The sequence below is a fragment of the Podarcis bocagei genome (assembly GCF_964188305.1).
Source record: "Podarcis bocagei genome assembly, chromosome: 1".
Taxonomy (NCBI): domain Eukaryota; kingdom Metazoa; phylum Chordata; class Lepidosauria; order Squamata; family Lacertidae; genus Podarcis; species Podarcis bocagei.
The window spans coordinates 18210157-18227589 of NC_138125.1; the positions used below are offsets into that span (position 1 = coordinate 18210157).

Genomic DNA, 17433 nt, shown 5'->3' on the forward strand with positions numbered 1-17433 from the left:
AGAATTCTTGCAACAACATTAATCCTGATTAATTAATCTAGCATGAATAAAGTTGAAGATATTTCTACAAGGCTTCCAATTGTAATTTGGCTTAATTATCTAGAAATTTATCTCGAAAGTTTCACCCAGAGAGCAAAAAATACTCAGAGGAGCAGTTTTAGATGCTGAAGGCAGGCAGGCAGTAATATATATACACCAGATAGATAGATATTGAATACCTTTTTGCTGCTGGTGACACAATTTCTTTTCTGGTTCCTGATGGAGAAGGTAGAGAGCCACTGGGTTTCTTTGGTAGAACAGTTCCATTATTAACAGTAGTCTTTAAAGGCAGTGTTTGTACAAGGGGTCTTGCTGTTAAAAAAAAGAAAAAGAGATGATCAACTAGAGGATTACAAGTACCGTATTTTTCGCACCATAAGACGCACCGGCCCATAAGACGCACCTAGATTTTGGGGGGGGAAATAAAGGGAAAAAAATTTATTTCCCCCCCAGGTGCGCTGCGCTACACCAGGAGCTTGGGGCATGCGGAGCTCAGCGCGCCCCAAGCTTCTGCGTGCCGGCAAGGTCTCCGCTAGCGTGGGAGAGCTGGGCGCCTCTCCCAGGGCTAGCGGACCCCTGCGCTAATCCAGAAGCTTGGGGCAGGCTGAGGTCAGCGCGCCCCAAGCTTCTGCGTGCCGGCAAGCAGTCCGCTAGCCCTGGGAGAGCCGCGGGGCTCTCCCAGGGCTAGCGGATCGCTGCGCTATACCAGGAGCTTGGGGCGTGCTGAGCTCAGCGCGCCCCAAGCTTCTAGGTGCGCGCAAGCAGTCCGCTAGTCTTGGGAGAGCCGCGGGGCTCTCCCAGGGCTAGCGGATCGCTGCGCTATACCAGGAGCTTGGGGCGTGCTGAGCTCAGCGCGCCCCAAGCTTCTAGGTGCGCGCAAGCAGTCCGCTGCCGCCCCAAGCCTCGCGCACCCGGCAGGAGGTCCCACCGGGTGCGCGAGGCTTGGGGCGGCAGCGGACTGCTTGCGCGCACCTAGAAGCAGCGCGCCCCAAGCTTCTAGGTGCGCGCAAGCAGTCCGCTGCCGCCCCAAGCCTCGCGCACCCGGCATGAGGTCCCACAGGGTGCGCAAGGCTTGGGGTGGCAGCGGACTGCTTGCGCGCACCTAGAAGCAGCGCGCCCCAAGCTTCTAGGTGCGCGCAAGCAGTCCGCTGCCGCCCCAAGCCTCGCGCACCCGGCAGGAGGTCCCACCGGGTGCGCGAGGCTTGGGGCGGCAGCGGACTGCTTGCGCGCACCTAGAAGCAGCGCGCCCCAAGCTTCTAGGTGCGCGCAAGCAGTCCGCTGCCGCCCCAAGCCTCGCGCACCCGGCAGGAGGTCCCTGCGGGTGCGCGAGGCTTGGGGCGGCAGCGGACTGCTTGCCCGCACCTAGAAGCTTGGGGCGTGCTGAGCTCAGCGCGCCCCAAGCTTCTAGGTGCGCGCAAGCAGTCTGCTAGCCTTGGGAGAGCCGCGGGGCTCTCCCAGGGCTAGCGGATCGCTGCGCTACACCAGGAGCTTGGGGCGTGCTGAGCTCAGCGCGCCCCAAGCTTCTAGGTGCGCGCAAGCAGTCCGCTGCCGCCCCAAGCCTCGCGCACCCGGTGGGACCTCCTGCCGGGTGCGCGAGGCTTGCAGACACTCGCCCGAAGCAGGGGGAGCCCTCCCGAGGGCTCCCCGTGCTTCGGGCGACAGGCTGCCGCCCCAAGCCTCGCGCACCCGGTGGGACCTCCTGCCGGGTGCGCGAGGCTTGCAGACACTCCCCGCACGCGCTCTTCCGGCTGGGGAGGTGACCCGCGGCTATAGAGGCTCCTGCCATAGCCGCACGTCACCTCTCCAGCCGGGAGAGGGTCGCGGGGGGCTGCTTTAGCCCCGTGCGCGTGCTCTCCTGGCTGGAGAGGTAACACGGGGCTGTAGAGGTTCCTGCCATAGCCGCGTGTCACCTCTCCAGTCGGGAGAGGGTCGCGGGGCTATGGCGTCTTCGCTCCATAGGACGCACACACATTTCCCCTTCATTTTTGAAGGGGGAAAAGTGCGTCCTATAGAGCGAAAAATACGGTATACAGTCTGTCTGATGAAAAAAATAAAGGGTTTGCAAATGTTTCTGTGTTTCTTCATAGCTGAGTCAGACCACTGGTTTATCGAGCCCAGTACTGTCTACAGAGACTGACAGCAGCTCTCAAGGGTTTCAGCCAAGAAGTTTCTCCCAGCCCAGAACAGTTATGGACCACAGGTATGAAGTTTACGGCATGTAATGCCTTAAGAGAGAATATTATGAAAATGATTTACAGGTGGTACATGACCCCAGTCAAGCTTGCAAAAATTTACCATTTGCCCGATAATAAATGCTGGAAATGTAAAGAAACGGAAGGTACATTCTTTCACCTTTGGTGGACGTGCCCAAGGATTAAGGCTTTCTGGGAAATGATATATAATGAATTGAAAAAGGTATTTAAATATATCTTCTTGAAGAAACCATAGGCCTTTCTTCTGGGCATTGTCGGCCAATTGGTGCCAAAGAAGGACAGAACTCTCTTTATGTACGCCACAACAGCAGCAAGAATACTTATTGCAAAGTATTGGAAGACACAAGATCTACCCACTTTGGAAGAATGGCAGATGAAGGAATTGGAATTGGAATTCAGAATATGGAATTGGCAGAAATGACTGGCAGAATCCGAGACCAGGGAGAAGAGTTGGTGAAAGAAGACTGGAAGAAATTTAAAGACTATCTACAGAAATATTGTAAAATTAATGAATGATAGAATGATGTTGGATAGCAACTAAGGGGTTTCCAGCTGTAATGATTTAAGAGAATATGAAAAAAGGGTTATAAATGGGTTAAAATCTAATGGTAAGGATTTGCTGAACCAATAAATTGAAGTGGAATACAAAAAAAGGGAGGTGTGAGGAGGTCCGGGAAATAAGTTAAAAGAAAATAAGCAAAAGAAATAATGTATGTTTTTAACTGTTTTTATTTTGTATTTTTCTTTTTTCTTTTTCATTTTTTTCTGTTATATTTCAAAAAAAATTATAAATATTTTATAAAAAAAAGAAGTTTCTCCCAGTCCTACCTGCTGACTGAACCTTAGACCTTATGCATGCAAAGCAGAACCTTTACCATTGGGTTATGACACTTTCCCCGCATTATGAGAAATAAGGATTATTTCAGTCTACAATCAGGGTGCAAGTCAGTAGCCTTAGAAATTGCTTCCTAAATTTTAAACTGCAATCCTATGTGCTCTGTGCACAGAAAGCAGGAAGTGGGTCTTCAATGGGGGCAGCACAGGAGACCTCAGCTCTAGAAGGTGGCATAGCATGGTTTGCCAGATTCCGGGGCAGACAGGTGCACATGTGCGCCAGGGCGGGTGGGGAGCAGAGGGTGAACAAAGCTCGCTACACCAGCCCAACCCTCACTGCTGCCAGAGCACCACCCTGATTGGAACCAAGTGGGGCTGTACTGTGCCATCTGCCCGCCCTAGCAGGGTGAAGCCCAGCTTGTCACTGTGGTCCTTGAATCATCCCAGCCTCATAAAGTGGTTCAGGGCTGACAGGATGGCATGAGAAGGATGCAGCAGCCATGCCCCCTTCAGTCCCAGCCTCATAATTGAGATCAGCTCATTTCTGAAGCAGCTGCCCAACTTTTCCAACTAAAAATCTCTGGGGCACAAGCCTGGGCAGTATGTATGGAGACAACAAGACACCCCTTTCAGCCTCGCTGATGTGGTCCAAAGGAAAGCAGAGCAAGACATCTGCTTAGCGGCAAAAGTTGCCAGAAGGAGGTGTACAAGATTTGTGTAAGGTTTACTCCTTAGCCGTTTCTTCTCCCAAGGATGTCCCTCAGAAAGTAATAATGAACAGAGTTTACCTAATAAAAAATTGTTAAATGAACTGTCATTCATAGATCTGATTCGTCCAGAAAATGATTCATTTTTCAAAGCATGTACAAGGATATACACCAGATTATCAGTATTTCATGTCTCACCTTCTGAGACATCAGAAAAGAAGAAAAATGATGTGGTCAACCTTCAAGAGTGTTGCAGCCACAAATACATAGGTCTTTCCATATATGGAATGCTGAACAAGCTTTCTTCATATACTATGCAGGACACTGTCGGGTACCTTAGGAAAAGGAACACTTTCCTAGCCAGAGCATGCTTCAGATAGACTAAACACTTCAAAATCAAACTGCAAGTTTGATCAACTGTATACCAGGAAAAGTTCAGACCACAAACTGCTGTCAGATAATCCCAAGGATTCAATATACTTGACCGGTCCGAAAAATACCAAAATTATTGCAACATTTGCTCAGGTCTAAGGAATGAATTTAAGAGGGAGTGTTTGAAATCAATACCTTTGGTAGGTCCTTTCTTGTTCTGCATGGCCTGTTGCTCCTCAGTAATGTTCAAGCGCCTAACAACATCTGCCAGAGCAGACTTGAGCAGCTGGATATCATCTTCCTGCATTTGAACACGTTGCTCCAGTGAAGCAATGCGATCTGTCACCTCCATGCTGCTAGCGGCAGAGGCACTGTCATCTAAAAAGAGTATTTTAGAAAGATGGGGTTTTATTTTGGAAATTTGTCATGAGGTATAAGGAAACACCATCACCTGAGAACTTTTACTAAACATACAAACTATTTCCCCACTATTATCAATGTTAGGATTCAATTGCAGCAGGTTGTTAGAAGCCAAGCTAAATTTTAGATCTTAAAAACCTACAAAATCAACCTTCAGAGTTTTGCTTACTATATCGTACTTTGCTATGCAGAACTTTCATTTTCAAAGCAGAACTAGATTGTAACAAAGAAGTCAATCCAGCATCACTTCTCTTTCTTTTAAGGTGTAAAAGCAGGAAATCTACAGCATGATGTGAAATGACAAAATGAAATGAAAGACTTTACAGCAAGGTATTTTTCACCATGGTCAAAAGTCAACACAGTACATGTTCAAGAGCCCAATACAAATGCAAACAAAACATTAAAACATGGCTATTTTTATATAGGAACAGTTATAGTAAGATTATGGAGCAACCTTACCGACCACCAGTTAGTCATCAGGGTTTGATACTAAAACAGGCCCCAATGATTGAAATGTGAAGTAAAAGAAAATTCCTCAGCCAAATCTAATTGCATTTAGAAACAGCCATGGGGCTCAGCAGCAGATCATTTTGCAATATAGCTGTATGAGGTATTAATCCCAAAATTAAGATTTAACAGGCACTTTGGCATTCATATAAGATTCCACAGACATGAAGCATGCCTTGAAGAGACATAAGGCCTACGCTGATCTAATAAGCTTGTACTTTAACTCAGCTGGAAGTAACAAGAATTAGCATACTGGACAGACAACCCCGTCACAGACTGGATGTAAAACATCATAAAACAAACTCAACTTAGCAAGCATCCTTCTAAATTCAATATGACTTTACATAGTTCCAGTCAATGAGTTTGACTGGAATTTGCCCCCCCCCCCACTTCAGCAATTCCATCAACAGTTCCATCATGTGCAACAGCTATGCAGCCAGTGATTCTAGCCCTCTGCACTTGACTCTTCCTAATGCATCTTTCACAGCCTTCTGCTTGTCCACAGCAAGAATACAGACACAAGCATGGGTTAGATTCAAAACTTACTTCGAAATGAAATACATCAGTATTGTCAATTTAGCCCCCTTCCCTAATTCCTTGATACCAACACACCCTCTGCAAAAATGGCTGGGGTAAAAGACAACAAGGGAGGCGGACGGTACTTTGTGCTAGGTCAACCCTTTATACTAAATATTTGGGTGGGCGTGAAGCTCACATACACCCAACATTTTTCATTCCCAGAACAGAAGCTGTGCCAGCGTGAAGTTAAGCTGTGGTGGCGGCTCAGCAGACATATAACTTTTTTAAGGGCAGCACGGCGCAAATGCAGGTCTACAATGAGAAATAAATTTATTATAAGAACTAAAGCCAGACAGCAGCTACTGAAAACAATGAGACAGCAATACAGGTTATGTCTGAGTCCTGTCCAATACATTTTAATGTTATCCCTTCCCCTCCCTTCTGTTCTTGTACTTATCGTCATAAGTTTCACCTTTGCGCATCGTTCCTCCTAGATTTGCATGCATTAGGAATCCTCCCCCGAAGAACTATACTTTGGGAGCGTCTACACCCCCATCGTTCAGCCCAGACACTGAGGTCCAGCGCCGAGGGTCTTCTGGCAGTTCCCTCACTGTGAGAAGGGAAGTTACAGGGAACCATGCAGAGGGCCTTCTCGGTAGTGGCACCTGCCCCGTGGAACGCCCTCCAATCAGATGTCAAGGAAATAAACAACTATCTTACAGTGGTGCCCCGCAAGACGAATGCCTCGCAAGACGGAAAACTCGCTAGACGAAAGAGTTTTCCGTTTTGGAGGTGCTTCGCAAAACGAATTTCCTATGGGCTTGCTTTGCAAGATGAAAATGTCTTGCGAGTTCCTGCGGGTTCCCCCCCCCCTTTTTCTAAGCCACTAAGCCGCTTATCGGCTGATCCGATAAGCCGCTAAGCCGCCAAAAGTCGCTAAAAGTGCTAATCCGCCAATGGGCTTGCTTCGCAAGACGAAAAAACCGCTAGATGAAGAGAATCACAGAACGGATTCTTTTCGTCTTGCGAGGCACCACTGTACTTTTAAAAGACATCTGAAGGCAGATTTTTTTGAATGTTTAATGCTGTACTGTGTTTTTAATATTCGGTTGGAAGCTGTCCAGAGTTGCAGGGGAAACCCAGCCAGATGGGCAGGGTTTTAATTATTATTATTATTATTATTATTATTATTATTATTATTATTATTATTATTCTGCAGAGACCTTTGAGGGAACTATGTCTCCAATGAGCCACCAAGCCCACTTTTTGCACACACCACTCCAGGAAAAGAGGAGGGTTGTTTTGGGGATCAGATAGGGCAGATGGGTAGGGAAGCATCTTCTGATCATAATCCAAAATGGGGGGGGGGGATTAATGGGTCTTAGAGTTAACCTCTCCTTTGGAGGAAAGCTTTTAAGAGCCCCAGAAAACAATTTCCAAGCAAAGTTGGGAGGAATTCAACTTATTTCCTTGGAATGACTTCCAACTGTGTTCAATGGCACGTATGTCTGGGACTGAAGCCTGAACGATAAGAGTAATATGATGTATGTATGTAAATTGCCTTGGTAGGCAATTCACAAGTTAGTAAACAATAAATAATATAGCAAGAAATATTCTTCAAATAATGTTTGAGAATGACACATGTTTATTTAAAAATCCACTAGAGAGGTGTGCCAGTTATCTCTGGGTACACCATATAAGCTGTCAATAGCTGTAGAATGCCTTCATTAAAAAAAAAAAAGTTTTTCAATTTAAATACTGCCTAGACAAATTTTTTTAAAAATAGTATTTCCTGGCTTTTGTTTCACAGACATAAAGCACATGCTCTTAACATTTAGCTCATCGCTGAGGACCATATGTTCCCAAAAGAGTGTTCTGTATAAATGGGAATGCTCATCACGCTGCTCCTTTTCTTTCCCTGCTAATTAATCCATGATCTCACTGGAAAGATTCCACATGACTCTCTCCAGGACAATACAGGGTGATTAATCCATCCCCACAGTACCTTCCAATTTTAAGCCATCTTGTCGCTGAACTGAGCAGGGCATGAAGATGTATCAGAAATGTGATAACTAACAAAGGCTGCGCTCTCAACAAGCAGGCCCAGCTTATATATACAGTGGTGCCTCGCAAGACGAAAAGAATTCGTTCTGCGAGTCTTTTCGTCTTGCGATGTTTTTCGTCTTGCGAAGCACGGTCCGTCGCAACTGCGCCTCTTCAAGCGGCTTTAAAAAAAAAAGCGCAAGACGTTTTCATCTTGCGAAGCAAGCCCATAGGGAAATTTGTCTAGCGAAGCAATGCAAAAATGGAAAACCCTTTCGTCTAGCGAGTTTTTCGTCTTGCGAGGCATTCGTCTTGTGGGGCACCACTGTAATGGAGATAAAATCAAGGCTTTCCAAGAAAGGTAGTTTAGAAGAAATATCTTCCACTGCTATTTGAGAAGGCAGATAAATTTTAAGAACACAAGAGCGAGAAAACTTTTTGAGCAGCCATCGGGAAACTAATATCCACAGTAGCTAAACCTGCGGAATATTTACAGTATTCCAAGATGCCTCATTTCAAACAGGGGTCTCATGCCTACAGAGGCTCAAGAACAGGTAGAGAGAGGAGACTGAACTATGGCATCTGGGGCTTCTTTTTGTAGGAAACTCAGCATCATCCTACAACTCAAGGGTTATGGAACATTTGGCATTGATGAGAGTTGGAGTCTACCAACATCTGGAAGGCAATAGGTTCCCCACTGCTGCTACCACGACTCACTGTGGTATCTGAAGCCAACAGTTATCACTGAAAGTAGGCACAATGGACTGTGTGGACAAAATGGTTCTCTAAACCAGTGTTTCCCAACCACTGTTCCGCGGCACACTAGTGTGCCGCGAGATGTTGCCTGGTGTGCCGCGAGATGTTGCCTGGAGGGAGGCGGGCCAGTCGGGCGGCGAGAGGCGGGGCGGCGGCGGCAAGGAGAGGCCGCCCAGCGCGGGGCTCTCGCCGTCTGCCTGCCTGGCTGCCTGCGAGCTCGGCGGGCAGCGCCTCCGTCCGCAGCGCCCGCCTCGCGGCTCTCATTCCCTGCCCCTGCCAAAGCTCACCCAGCCAAGCCGCGCTCTCCTTCCTGCCTCGCTTTGCTGCCTCCCCCCCCCAAAGCTTGGAGGTTCCCCGGCAAGGGGGAGGGGAAAAAATTGAAACTTACACTTTCGCGCGTCCCTCCCGGCGTGACGCTGCGCGCTAACGTCACGGGGCTGTAATGGTGGTGTGCCTCGAGATTTTTTTCATCAAACAAGTGTGCCTTTGCCCAAAAAAGGTTGGGAAACACTGCTCTAAACAAGGGTGCTTGGTGTTTTTCTGCAGGGGAAGTCTCCCCTAATATTGTCTGCAGCCCCTAGTATTATGTTTTTAAGCGCTCATGAAATGCACTCATCTGGGTCTTTAATGTTGCTGCTGCAGCTTTCTGGAATCAGTTAGCAGGCAGATATGTTTTAACCGCCCATTTCACATCAGTGACTTCTAGTCATGGGGGAAGGGAAATCCAGTGTTACTATCCCGATACTAGAGAGAAGGGAGTTTACTTTAGGGCTGACATTTTCAGCTGTAATCCTATGTATCTCATAATGCTTAGTTTCACCCAAAGTTCACACTGCTGAAAGTGATAAATAGTATAGATACAAGGAGTTGGATCTAAACATTTTGCTCTGTTCACACATACACCCCTACTGTGGCTCTGCTCCAAGCCCCTCTTGAAGCTGCTTTTCACCACACAGAGCAGCCATTTAGAATCATAGAATCATAGAGTTGGAAGAGACCACAAGGGCCATCGAGTCCAACCCCCTGCCAAGCAGGAAACACCATCAGAGCACTCCTGACATATGGTTGTCAAGCCTCTGCTTAAAGACCTCCAAAAAAGGAGACTCCACCACACTCCTTGGCAGCAAATTCCACTGTCGAACAGCTCTTACTGTCAGGAAGTTCTTCCTAATGTTTAGGTGGAATCTTCTTTCTTGTAGTTTGGATCCATTGCTCCGTGTCCGCTTCTCTGGAGCAGCTACTGTTTGGCTAGTGTTACTCATGTACACATTAAGAAGGCCTTTAAAATGGAATAATACCTTTAGACCCTCACTATTCAGACTACATTACATCCACCCTCTTCCATCTGCACTGGCTTCATGTTTAGGTCCAGGCCTTTTCAAGGCACTATGAAACCTTAAATGGCTTAGGACCTGGGTACTTGAAGGACCACCTCCTCTTATATGAACCAGCCCAACAGTTGTGGAAATCAGCAGAAGCCCTGCTGTGTGTTCTGCTGCCAAGACAGACCCACTAGGCATTGTCACGAGACATATGAGGGGTTTTTTTTATGGCAGCACCCAAGCTAGAGAGGTTTCTCCCAAGGAAAGATCAACTAACACTGTCTTTGATGGTTTTAGATGGGCAGCAAATGTCTTTTTATCCCACCAAACCTCTAACAGCTTTTAAATTGTTTGTTAAAAGACCTCATTGAAATGCAGGCTTAATGTATTATTTTTAATTGCTGGTCTTGGTTTTTGTCATATTGAGATACACATTTAATGCTGTAAGCCACCTTGGGAGCCAAAGAATCCCATTGTTTAGGAAAGTATTTCAGTGTTCGGAGGACTACAGAGAAGTTAGGAGTACAAATACACACACACACACACACACACACACACACACACACACACGATTTTAGTTACTTCCGCTTGCAAAAATGTAGTTCTGAATAGACACTGCTGTTTATTCCTCCGAAAAGCAAAGCAATAGATACACATGCACACACCTTTGTGCATAAGCCAACATCAAACTTAAGATATATCACCTGGCCCACTGTTTCCCAAACATTTCAAAATCAGATGCCCCAATTCTCAACTTAGAAACTGAATGCAGCATCTAAAACTCCTATGCTAATTCCCCCCCCCAAAAAAAAAGAAGCTTCTACACATCCTGGTGCTGCATAATTTGTCACCTACTCCTCCATCTCAGTAACCCCAATGTGGCACAACTTGCATTTTGGGGAACCTTAAGCCCTGGCTCTTGAAAGGCCTACTCCCAATAAGACATGCAAGGTAGTTTATACCTTTCCTGAGAGTATCCCATGCCACACTCTTAAAAAATACCGACTACATCAAAATAGAACTACAAAACCCTATTAAATTTAAATCTATAGAGAGGGTGAACTGTGGAGCTTGTATGATTTTTATGTAAACTATTTAAAAGGGAAGAGGGCAGAAGCATGGCATACTTAATTAAAAAGTAACAAATATATTACCGGCATAATGAAGTACAATAACTATTTAAAGAGTCCCTTGAATAGCAGCCAAAAGTATGATTTCCTAGTGAAGATCCAATGGTTTAATTTAGAATTCTGAATGTTGCTTTATTCATAACTAAAATGCTTATCTTTTTCCTACTAGTTTTCTTAGGGAAGGATAGCTTAAGTATTAAATTCCCACTCATGTTGATGCATGATATTAGCCTACAGCACTCAAAAGCATGTTTGTTCTTAAAAACCTACAGTGAACTCTAAATGCAATGTAATCAGCATGTAGGAATGAGTTAGAGTAGTAGTAGCATTCCTTCATTACATACATTTCTTCTGCAGTATTTAACAGACATGAATGAATTTCACTAGTTGTGGGGGGCTTGTTTCCTGCACTCCCCTACATTTAATTATTTGTATGTCATCAAATATTGGGGTTTTCTGTATAAGGGTTTTAGTTAACTATACAAAATATACTCACAAGTGAAAATACACTCACACATGTATACAAATACACAAAATGTTGTCAAGAGTTTGAGGGTGCCAGATCCCTCTAAATCTCTGGTTCCAGTACGTGTTAAAGGCTATTAAAGCCAGGCTACCTTCGTGTGTTCAGACGATCACCTACCTGATGGGCCATTAAGGAAAGGGGGCTCTGTGAGAGATTACAAATGTTTGGGGCTCCTTCAATGCATAGTTAGAAGACAAACGAAGAGATGGGAGTTAAGGGAGTAAGAAGCTGGATGCAAAAAGCAGCAAGCTGGAAAGCCAGAGAGTCTAATTTCTGTTTGATTTCTGATTGAATCCAAGGCTGCAGCCAATGCCAGAATTAGGGCAATGCAGGCGGTTTCCCTGCACAGGGCGACAAGCCCATGGAGTCCAAAATAGAAGGCAAGAAGGAGGAGGAGAGCTTGAAAATAAGAAAGGAGGGCCAGATTTTGTCCTTCATAGAATCATAGAATCATAGAGTTGGAAGAGACCACAAGGGCCATCGAGTCCAACCCCCTGCCAAGCAGGAAACCCCATCAGAGCACTCCTGACATATGGTTGTCAAGCCTCTGCTTAAAGACCTCCAAAGAAGGAGACTCCACCACACTCCTTGGCAGCAAATTCCACTGTCGAACAGCTCTTACTGTCAGGGAACAGCTCTTACTGTCAGGGGAACAGCTCTTACTGTCCTTGCTCAGGGCAACATATTATCAAAGTCTCTCTCTCTCTGTAAATATATATATATATATTGCATATACAGTGGTACCTCGCAAGACGAATGCCTCGCAAGACAAAAAACTCGCTAGACGAAAGGTTTTTCCGTTTTCGATTTGCCTCGCAAGACGAAATTTCCCTATGGGCTTGCTTCACAAGATGAAAACGTCTCGCGACATTGTTTCCTTTGTCTAAAAACAAAGACATGTTTTGTTTATAAAGTTATAAAGATGGCGACGTGAGCGGCAGCCTTGTCTTATGCTCGGTAAAGCTATGTTTTTACTATCTGCTTTGACGGGTTCTAAGGGCTCTAAGATGCCTTAAGGCATTTATTTTAGAAGTTTTATGGTTTTATGGTTCAGATTATTTCTACTTCTCCCATAAATCTGCAAGAAAACGCGGCAGATAAAGACTGTTAAAGGGAGTAGGGCTCATTAACAACACAACCTGCCCTGACCCTGCTATTTTGAGAAATTTTCTCCCTATTTTCTTGCCGACATGAGAGGGAAGAAACGCCGCAGGCACCATTCCAATGAAGCTACGAGCACTGCCAAAAAACAGACAAATATCAGGGACTTCTTGCCTGACAATGACCTAAATGAGATCTGTAGAAACTTCCCTACAGCAAACAGCTATGAGGTCCTTGCTCCCAGTACTACTCATGAGGAGCCTGCTGACATTGTGGATGGCCCACAACTAGCCTCGAGCCTGTGTATGAAGGAACAGATGGAACAGACTCTTGAGTCCCTGCAAAAAACTTCACCTGAATTATCCCAATCACCAGCCCAGTTAAACAAGGACCGAGAGGCACTGGAACTGCTAATCTGCCAGACTGAGTTGATAACACATACCATCACCAACTTATATAAAAGGCTGGATGGGATCGAAAAGAAGCTTGAAAAAGTCTTTGGCTTGTTCAGTTGCCCCCCCTCACTTCCTCAGCTTAACAATATTGCAAACTCCGCTCACCCCTGCCCAAGTGTGCAGGCCAACCTTGCACAAAAACAAGTGAGATGCCTGCCCAACCAAGTACAAAACTCAAGTCTGCAACTCCAGAACAGCAAACTTGCAGTACTGGTGGGAAACCACCCCTTGAATTATAACAAATGGGCGGATAAACATTCGGTCGCAAATTCCCTGACCCAACTGCTGGGGCAGACATTACGCCCCGTAGATATCGTGGACATCTCATGGCTGCCTTCTGGACCTTATATGAGACGTATGGTTATTAACTTTAGATCTGCCCATTTCGTTGCAAAGATTCTAAAATTAAGAAACCGTACAAGAAAATGGTACATCTATTTTACAAGGGTATTCACCAATCTGACCCGTACACCGCTATGCACCAGGATAGGTGCTGTCCGTGTTGATGCTGGGCCTGTGCGCCATAAAGAACAAACAGACGGGGGAATGGAGCCGGGATCTATTACCCCACAGGGAGTGGCAAGCCTGCCCGCAAATGACTTAATTGATTTCCTACACCCCCCGCTTGGTACCCTGGTCTCTACGTGCAACGAGCCTGGCATAGGACTACCCAAGCAAGACCAGTCTGAAATGCTCTCGTCCTCATATGCCTCGATGCCAGAATTGGAGGCTTCCATTATTCTAAGCCCAATACGCAATCAAGATCCACAGCTTTTGTCAAATTTTGACCCGCTAGCAGTACCGACGCAAGATGCAGCTGCTGACCTGCTACCTGTACAGCCTATACGGGTCGGCAAAACCCCTATTCTGCAAAAAGCAGCTGAACATCATGATACATCAGCTGAACAACATGATATTTGTAACGGTGTCATCGAAGATCCTCTGGGCCAAATCAACCTATTGGCCCCTCAGTTAAAGCTATCACACCTACCTAGGGACCAGCGACCTCAAACCTGGAACCACCAAGCAGGGCAGAAAGAGGAGGAGCCTAACTCAGGAGGCTCAAACCACCGGAAAAGAGATTGACTGCCACTATTTCCACCATCACCCTATTTCCACATTCTATCCTGGAATGTGGCGGGATGGCTATCTAAGCAGGGTGACGTCGACCTTCTGGATTTCCTTACAAAATTTCAGATTATATGTCTACAGGAGACATGGTGTCTAGATCTCCATGTCCCTTCTTTACAGGGATACGAAGCCTTTGCTACCCCTGCGATAAAACCAAATTCCCGAGGCCGACCTAGTGGTGGTTTAGTCACTTTTGTTTCTACCAAGCTAAAGTGCAAGGCCCGGCAACAGCAGTGGGTGAAGAGTAACAATTTACAAATCTTACTTATTTCTAGCAGTGAAGGAGGAGATTTCCTTTGCTTTAATATATATATCCCTCCCATAGGCACCCCTCCCCAGTCGTCACAAATCTGGGAAGATTTAGAGCTATGTTTGGAGAAGGCTGAACTAGAACTCCCTGGCATGGATATCCTGCTGGCAGGTGATTTCAACGCCAGGATAGGAAATGACATTAATACGTACTGCTCTAAATCTCAGTTCCTGCCAGAGGCAGATTGGTTTATTCCCTGGTCCTCTGAAGATAGGGTCTTGAATAAGGCAGGCATTACATTAATGGAGACTGCCTTCAAACATAATTTGTATAATTTGCATGGCACCCATATGGACAAGTCAGGGGGTTTCTTTTCTTTTCTTGGACCTAGAGGTGCGAGCGTTATTGATTATATCCTGGTCTCCCCAAAACTCTTGGAGAGGTCACAGGGCTTCAGGACTTTCAATAGAATTGAGAGTGATCATCTTCCTATATCAATTTCACTAATTCCCCGTGGTTTGGAGGATCCGCAATACCGGAATCACTGTGCAGACCCACCTCCAACTCTGGCCCTTCGTAGGCGTAAATGGAACAGCGACCTGGAATCTAAAATCAAACTACACCTGCATTCACCAGACTTACTGGCCTTGAGAGACCAGTGTATCTCATCTAATTCTGACCCCTTTTCAACATTTCAGCAGGTCTCAGAGTCGCTCTTCCCACTACTCACGAATTCCAACCCTCCCAAACAACAAAACAATTCGAGGGCCTGGTTCGACAAAGACTGTAGGAACCTAAGATCTTTGCTTAGGAAATTACAAAACAAGGTAAAACAGGAAGGGACCCTGTCCTCAGTGGAAAACCTGCACAGGTGGCGTTCTCATTATAAAAATACTCTAAAATTTAAGAAATCCCTCTACAGAAAGGAACAATGGGAGGCACTTGACAAAGCGATCAAATTGCGGGACGACAAAAAGTTCTGGGAAATAATTGCTCAGGGAGTTTCACCCAAAGGGAAAATTGTAACCAACAATATTTCATCTAATTTATGGTACCAACATTTTTCCCGGCTATATACAGCTCCAAACATTGCTAAACCGAGCCAGTTTCCTCCACTTAAAAACGATCTATTAATGGGCTGGGATCCTGTTACCGAATCAGAATGTTTACAGCTAATTAAAACACTCAAGAATGGCAAAGCTCCCGGTGAGGATATGATTCCTCCTGAGGTGTTTAAACTAAATGCCCAGTGGTGGGCTGCTATTTTGGCCCAACTTTTTACGGTAATAAATGATACATGCAAAATCCCAGAAAACTGGAAACTGAGCCTGGTAGCCCCCATCTATAAGAAGGGAGACCCCCAAGACCCCTCAAACTATCGCCCCATAAGTCTCCTGGACATTGTGTATAAACTTTATACCCGCTACCTGCTAAATAAACTGGTTGACTGGGCTGACCACTCTAACTTGTTTAACCCGGAACAGGCAGGGTTTAGAAAGGGCCAACCCGTGGTACTACTTCCGGGTTAGCGGAGTCTGTAACTTGAAGTGATTGTAACCCAAGGTGTTTGTAACCTGAGGTACCACTGTAAATCAGAGTAAACACCAACCAAAATGACTTTTGCTCTGATTCAGCGGTAAACAGCAGGTTTTCCTGGACAGAACCATCAGGGCAAGCGGAAGTGCGGATGATCCCTTAATGAATGCCGAATCTTGGATCTTCTTGCCTCGTACAGAGAGGAAGAGAGTTCCTCAAGATCCAAAATGTTGATACTTCAAAAATATTACCCAGCAACTTGCCACTCATTGCCGCAGCCATGCCACTGTGCACAGCTTGAAAAGACAAAGTCTCTCCTCTTCCCCAAGGGGAGGGGTTGTGAGCGAGTCTTGCTTCCCGCGCTTCGCAGGGGGGCATGGCTGGCACACAAGCCCCCTGCATCACTGAGAGTCCCTGGCCTGCATCATGCCCACAGCCAGCCTACACGGCTGGCTGGGGGGGGGCATGGTTTGCCGCTCTTAAGCGAGCGCGGCACTGTGGCTCAGCCTGTTTGTTTCCTGCACACACATATCTCCCGCCCTCCCTCCCTCTATTCTCGTGCATTCAACACCTGACCTTGCTATGGACCTCGGTTGGTCGCATGTTGAAGGGGCCTAGTAGAAAGTTCTTCCACTTGGCAGATTGGCACCAGCCACTTGGTTTTTCGCCTACCTCGTAGCAAATCGTCACAACTTTGTAAGGTTTGGCAGTTAGGCATTGGAAAATGTGTTGTGTGTTGGAGGAGAGGTTGTGGCCATCACCTACTCCTCCCCTTGAAGGGTATTCCATTACAGGAAGCTGGTGGTCGTGGTTCCTGTCTGAAGCCCAGGTGGTGGCTAGGGCCATTTGCATCAACAAGCTCCCCCTATAGGTTGTTAACCCTTGTGTGACTTGCTGCAGAGTGGGCAGGAGTCAAGTATAGTCGGTTCAGATCCAATGCCTAAGCCAATACCACTCAAATTCTGTAGCCAATAAAGTTGTGGCCTTTTTTAGCCCATTAACCTAAAATACTTGTGTCCATGTGTCTTATTTCATCATAAAGTGGGGGACGGGGCCTCAACTCACAACCAAGAGAAGAGATGGCCCTCTTACTGGAGGAGACCCAAGCAGCTGTTCCTTCTACAGTGGGCTGAACAGCATATTACTGATGACCAGTGGAAATTCTGGCCAGCATTCTTGACTTTCAGTGCTACACTCTGTCGCTATAAAATCAGCAAAGCACCTGTATAGCTCTGGTACTATAAAGTAAAAGTGACACACTGAGGACCTGTTGCATTCTCAGGCGAAGGCAGGCAAGCAGACATACATGTGCAGCAGCATTCCTGTGCCTCTCTCAAAAGAACAGGGATGGTCTATTTACAACGCAAGATTTACTAGTTTAAGGTGGGAGAGCAGAAATTCTATCCAATATATTTTATCTGCACAATCAGAATGAATCTGAGGAACCAAAAAGTAGTACTGTATTGAAAAATACGGCTTTTGAGCCATTTGGCCCAAAAATGGCAACTAGGCCTTCCACTTTGGCAACTAGTGTTTATATATCTGATTTTCCACTTGGATTTTTGTTTTGCA

The 17433-nt window shown here is 46.0% G+C and overlaps 1 protein-coding gene across 7 annotated transcripts in view; it reads right to left on the minus strand.

The window, feature by feature from the left end:
• The window catches only part of EML1 (EMAP like 1), a 145169-nt gene that overhangs the window by 49720 nt on the left and 78016 nt on the right, over positions 1-17433 (minus strand). For all 7 annotated transcript variants that reach the window (XM_081191830.1, XM_081191827.1, XM_081191826.1 and 4 more), the window contains exons 2-3: positions 4361-4543; positions 219-351 (exon numbers count right to left, since the gene is read on the minus strand). In XM_081191830.1, coding sequence (XP_081047956.1) covers positions 219-351; positions 4361-4543 — 316 coding nt within the window. The remainder of the gene's footprint in view (positions 1-218; positions 352-4360; positions 4544-17433) is intronic.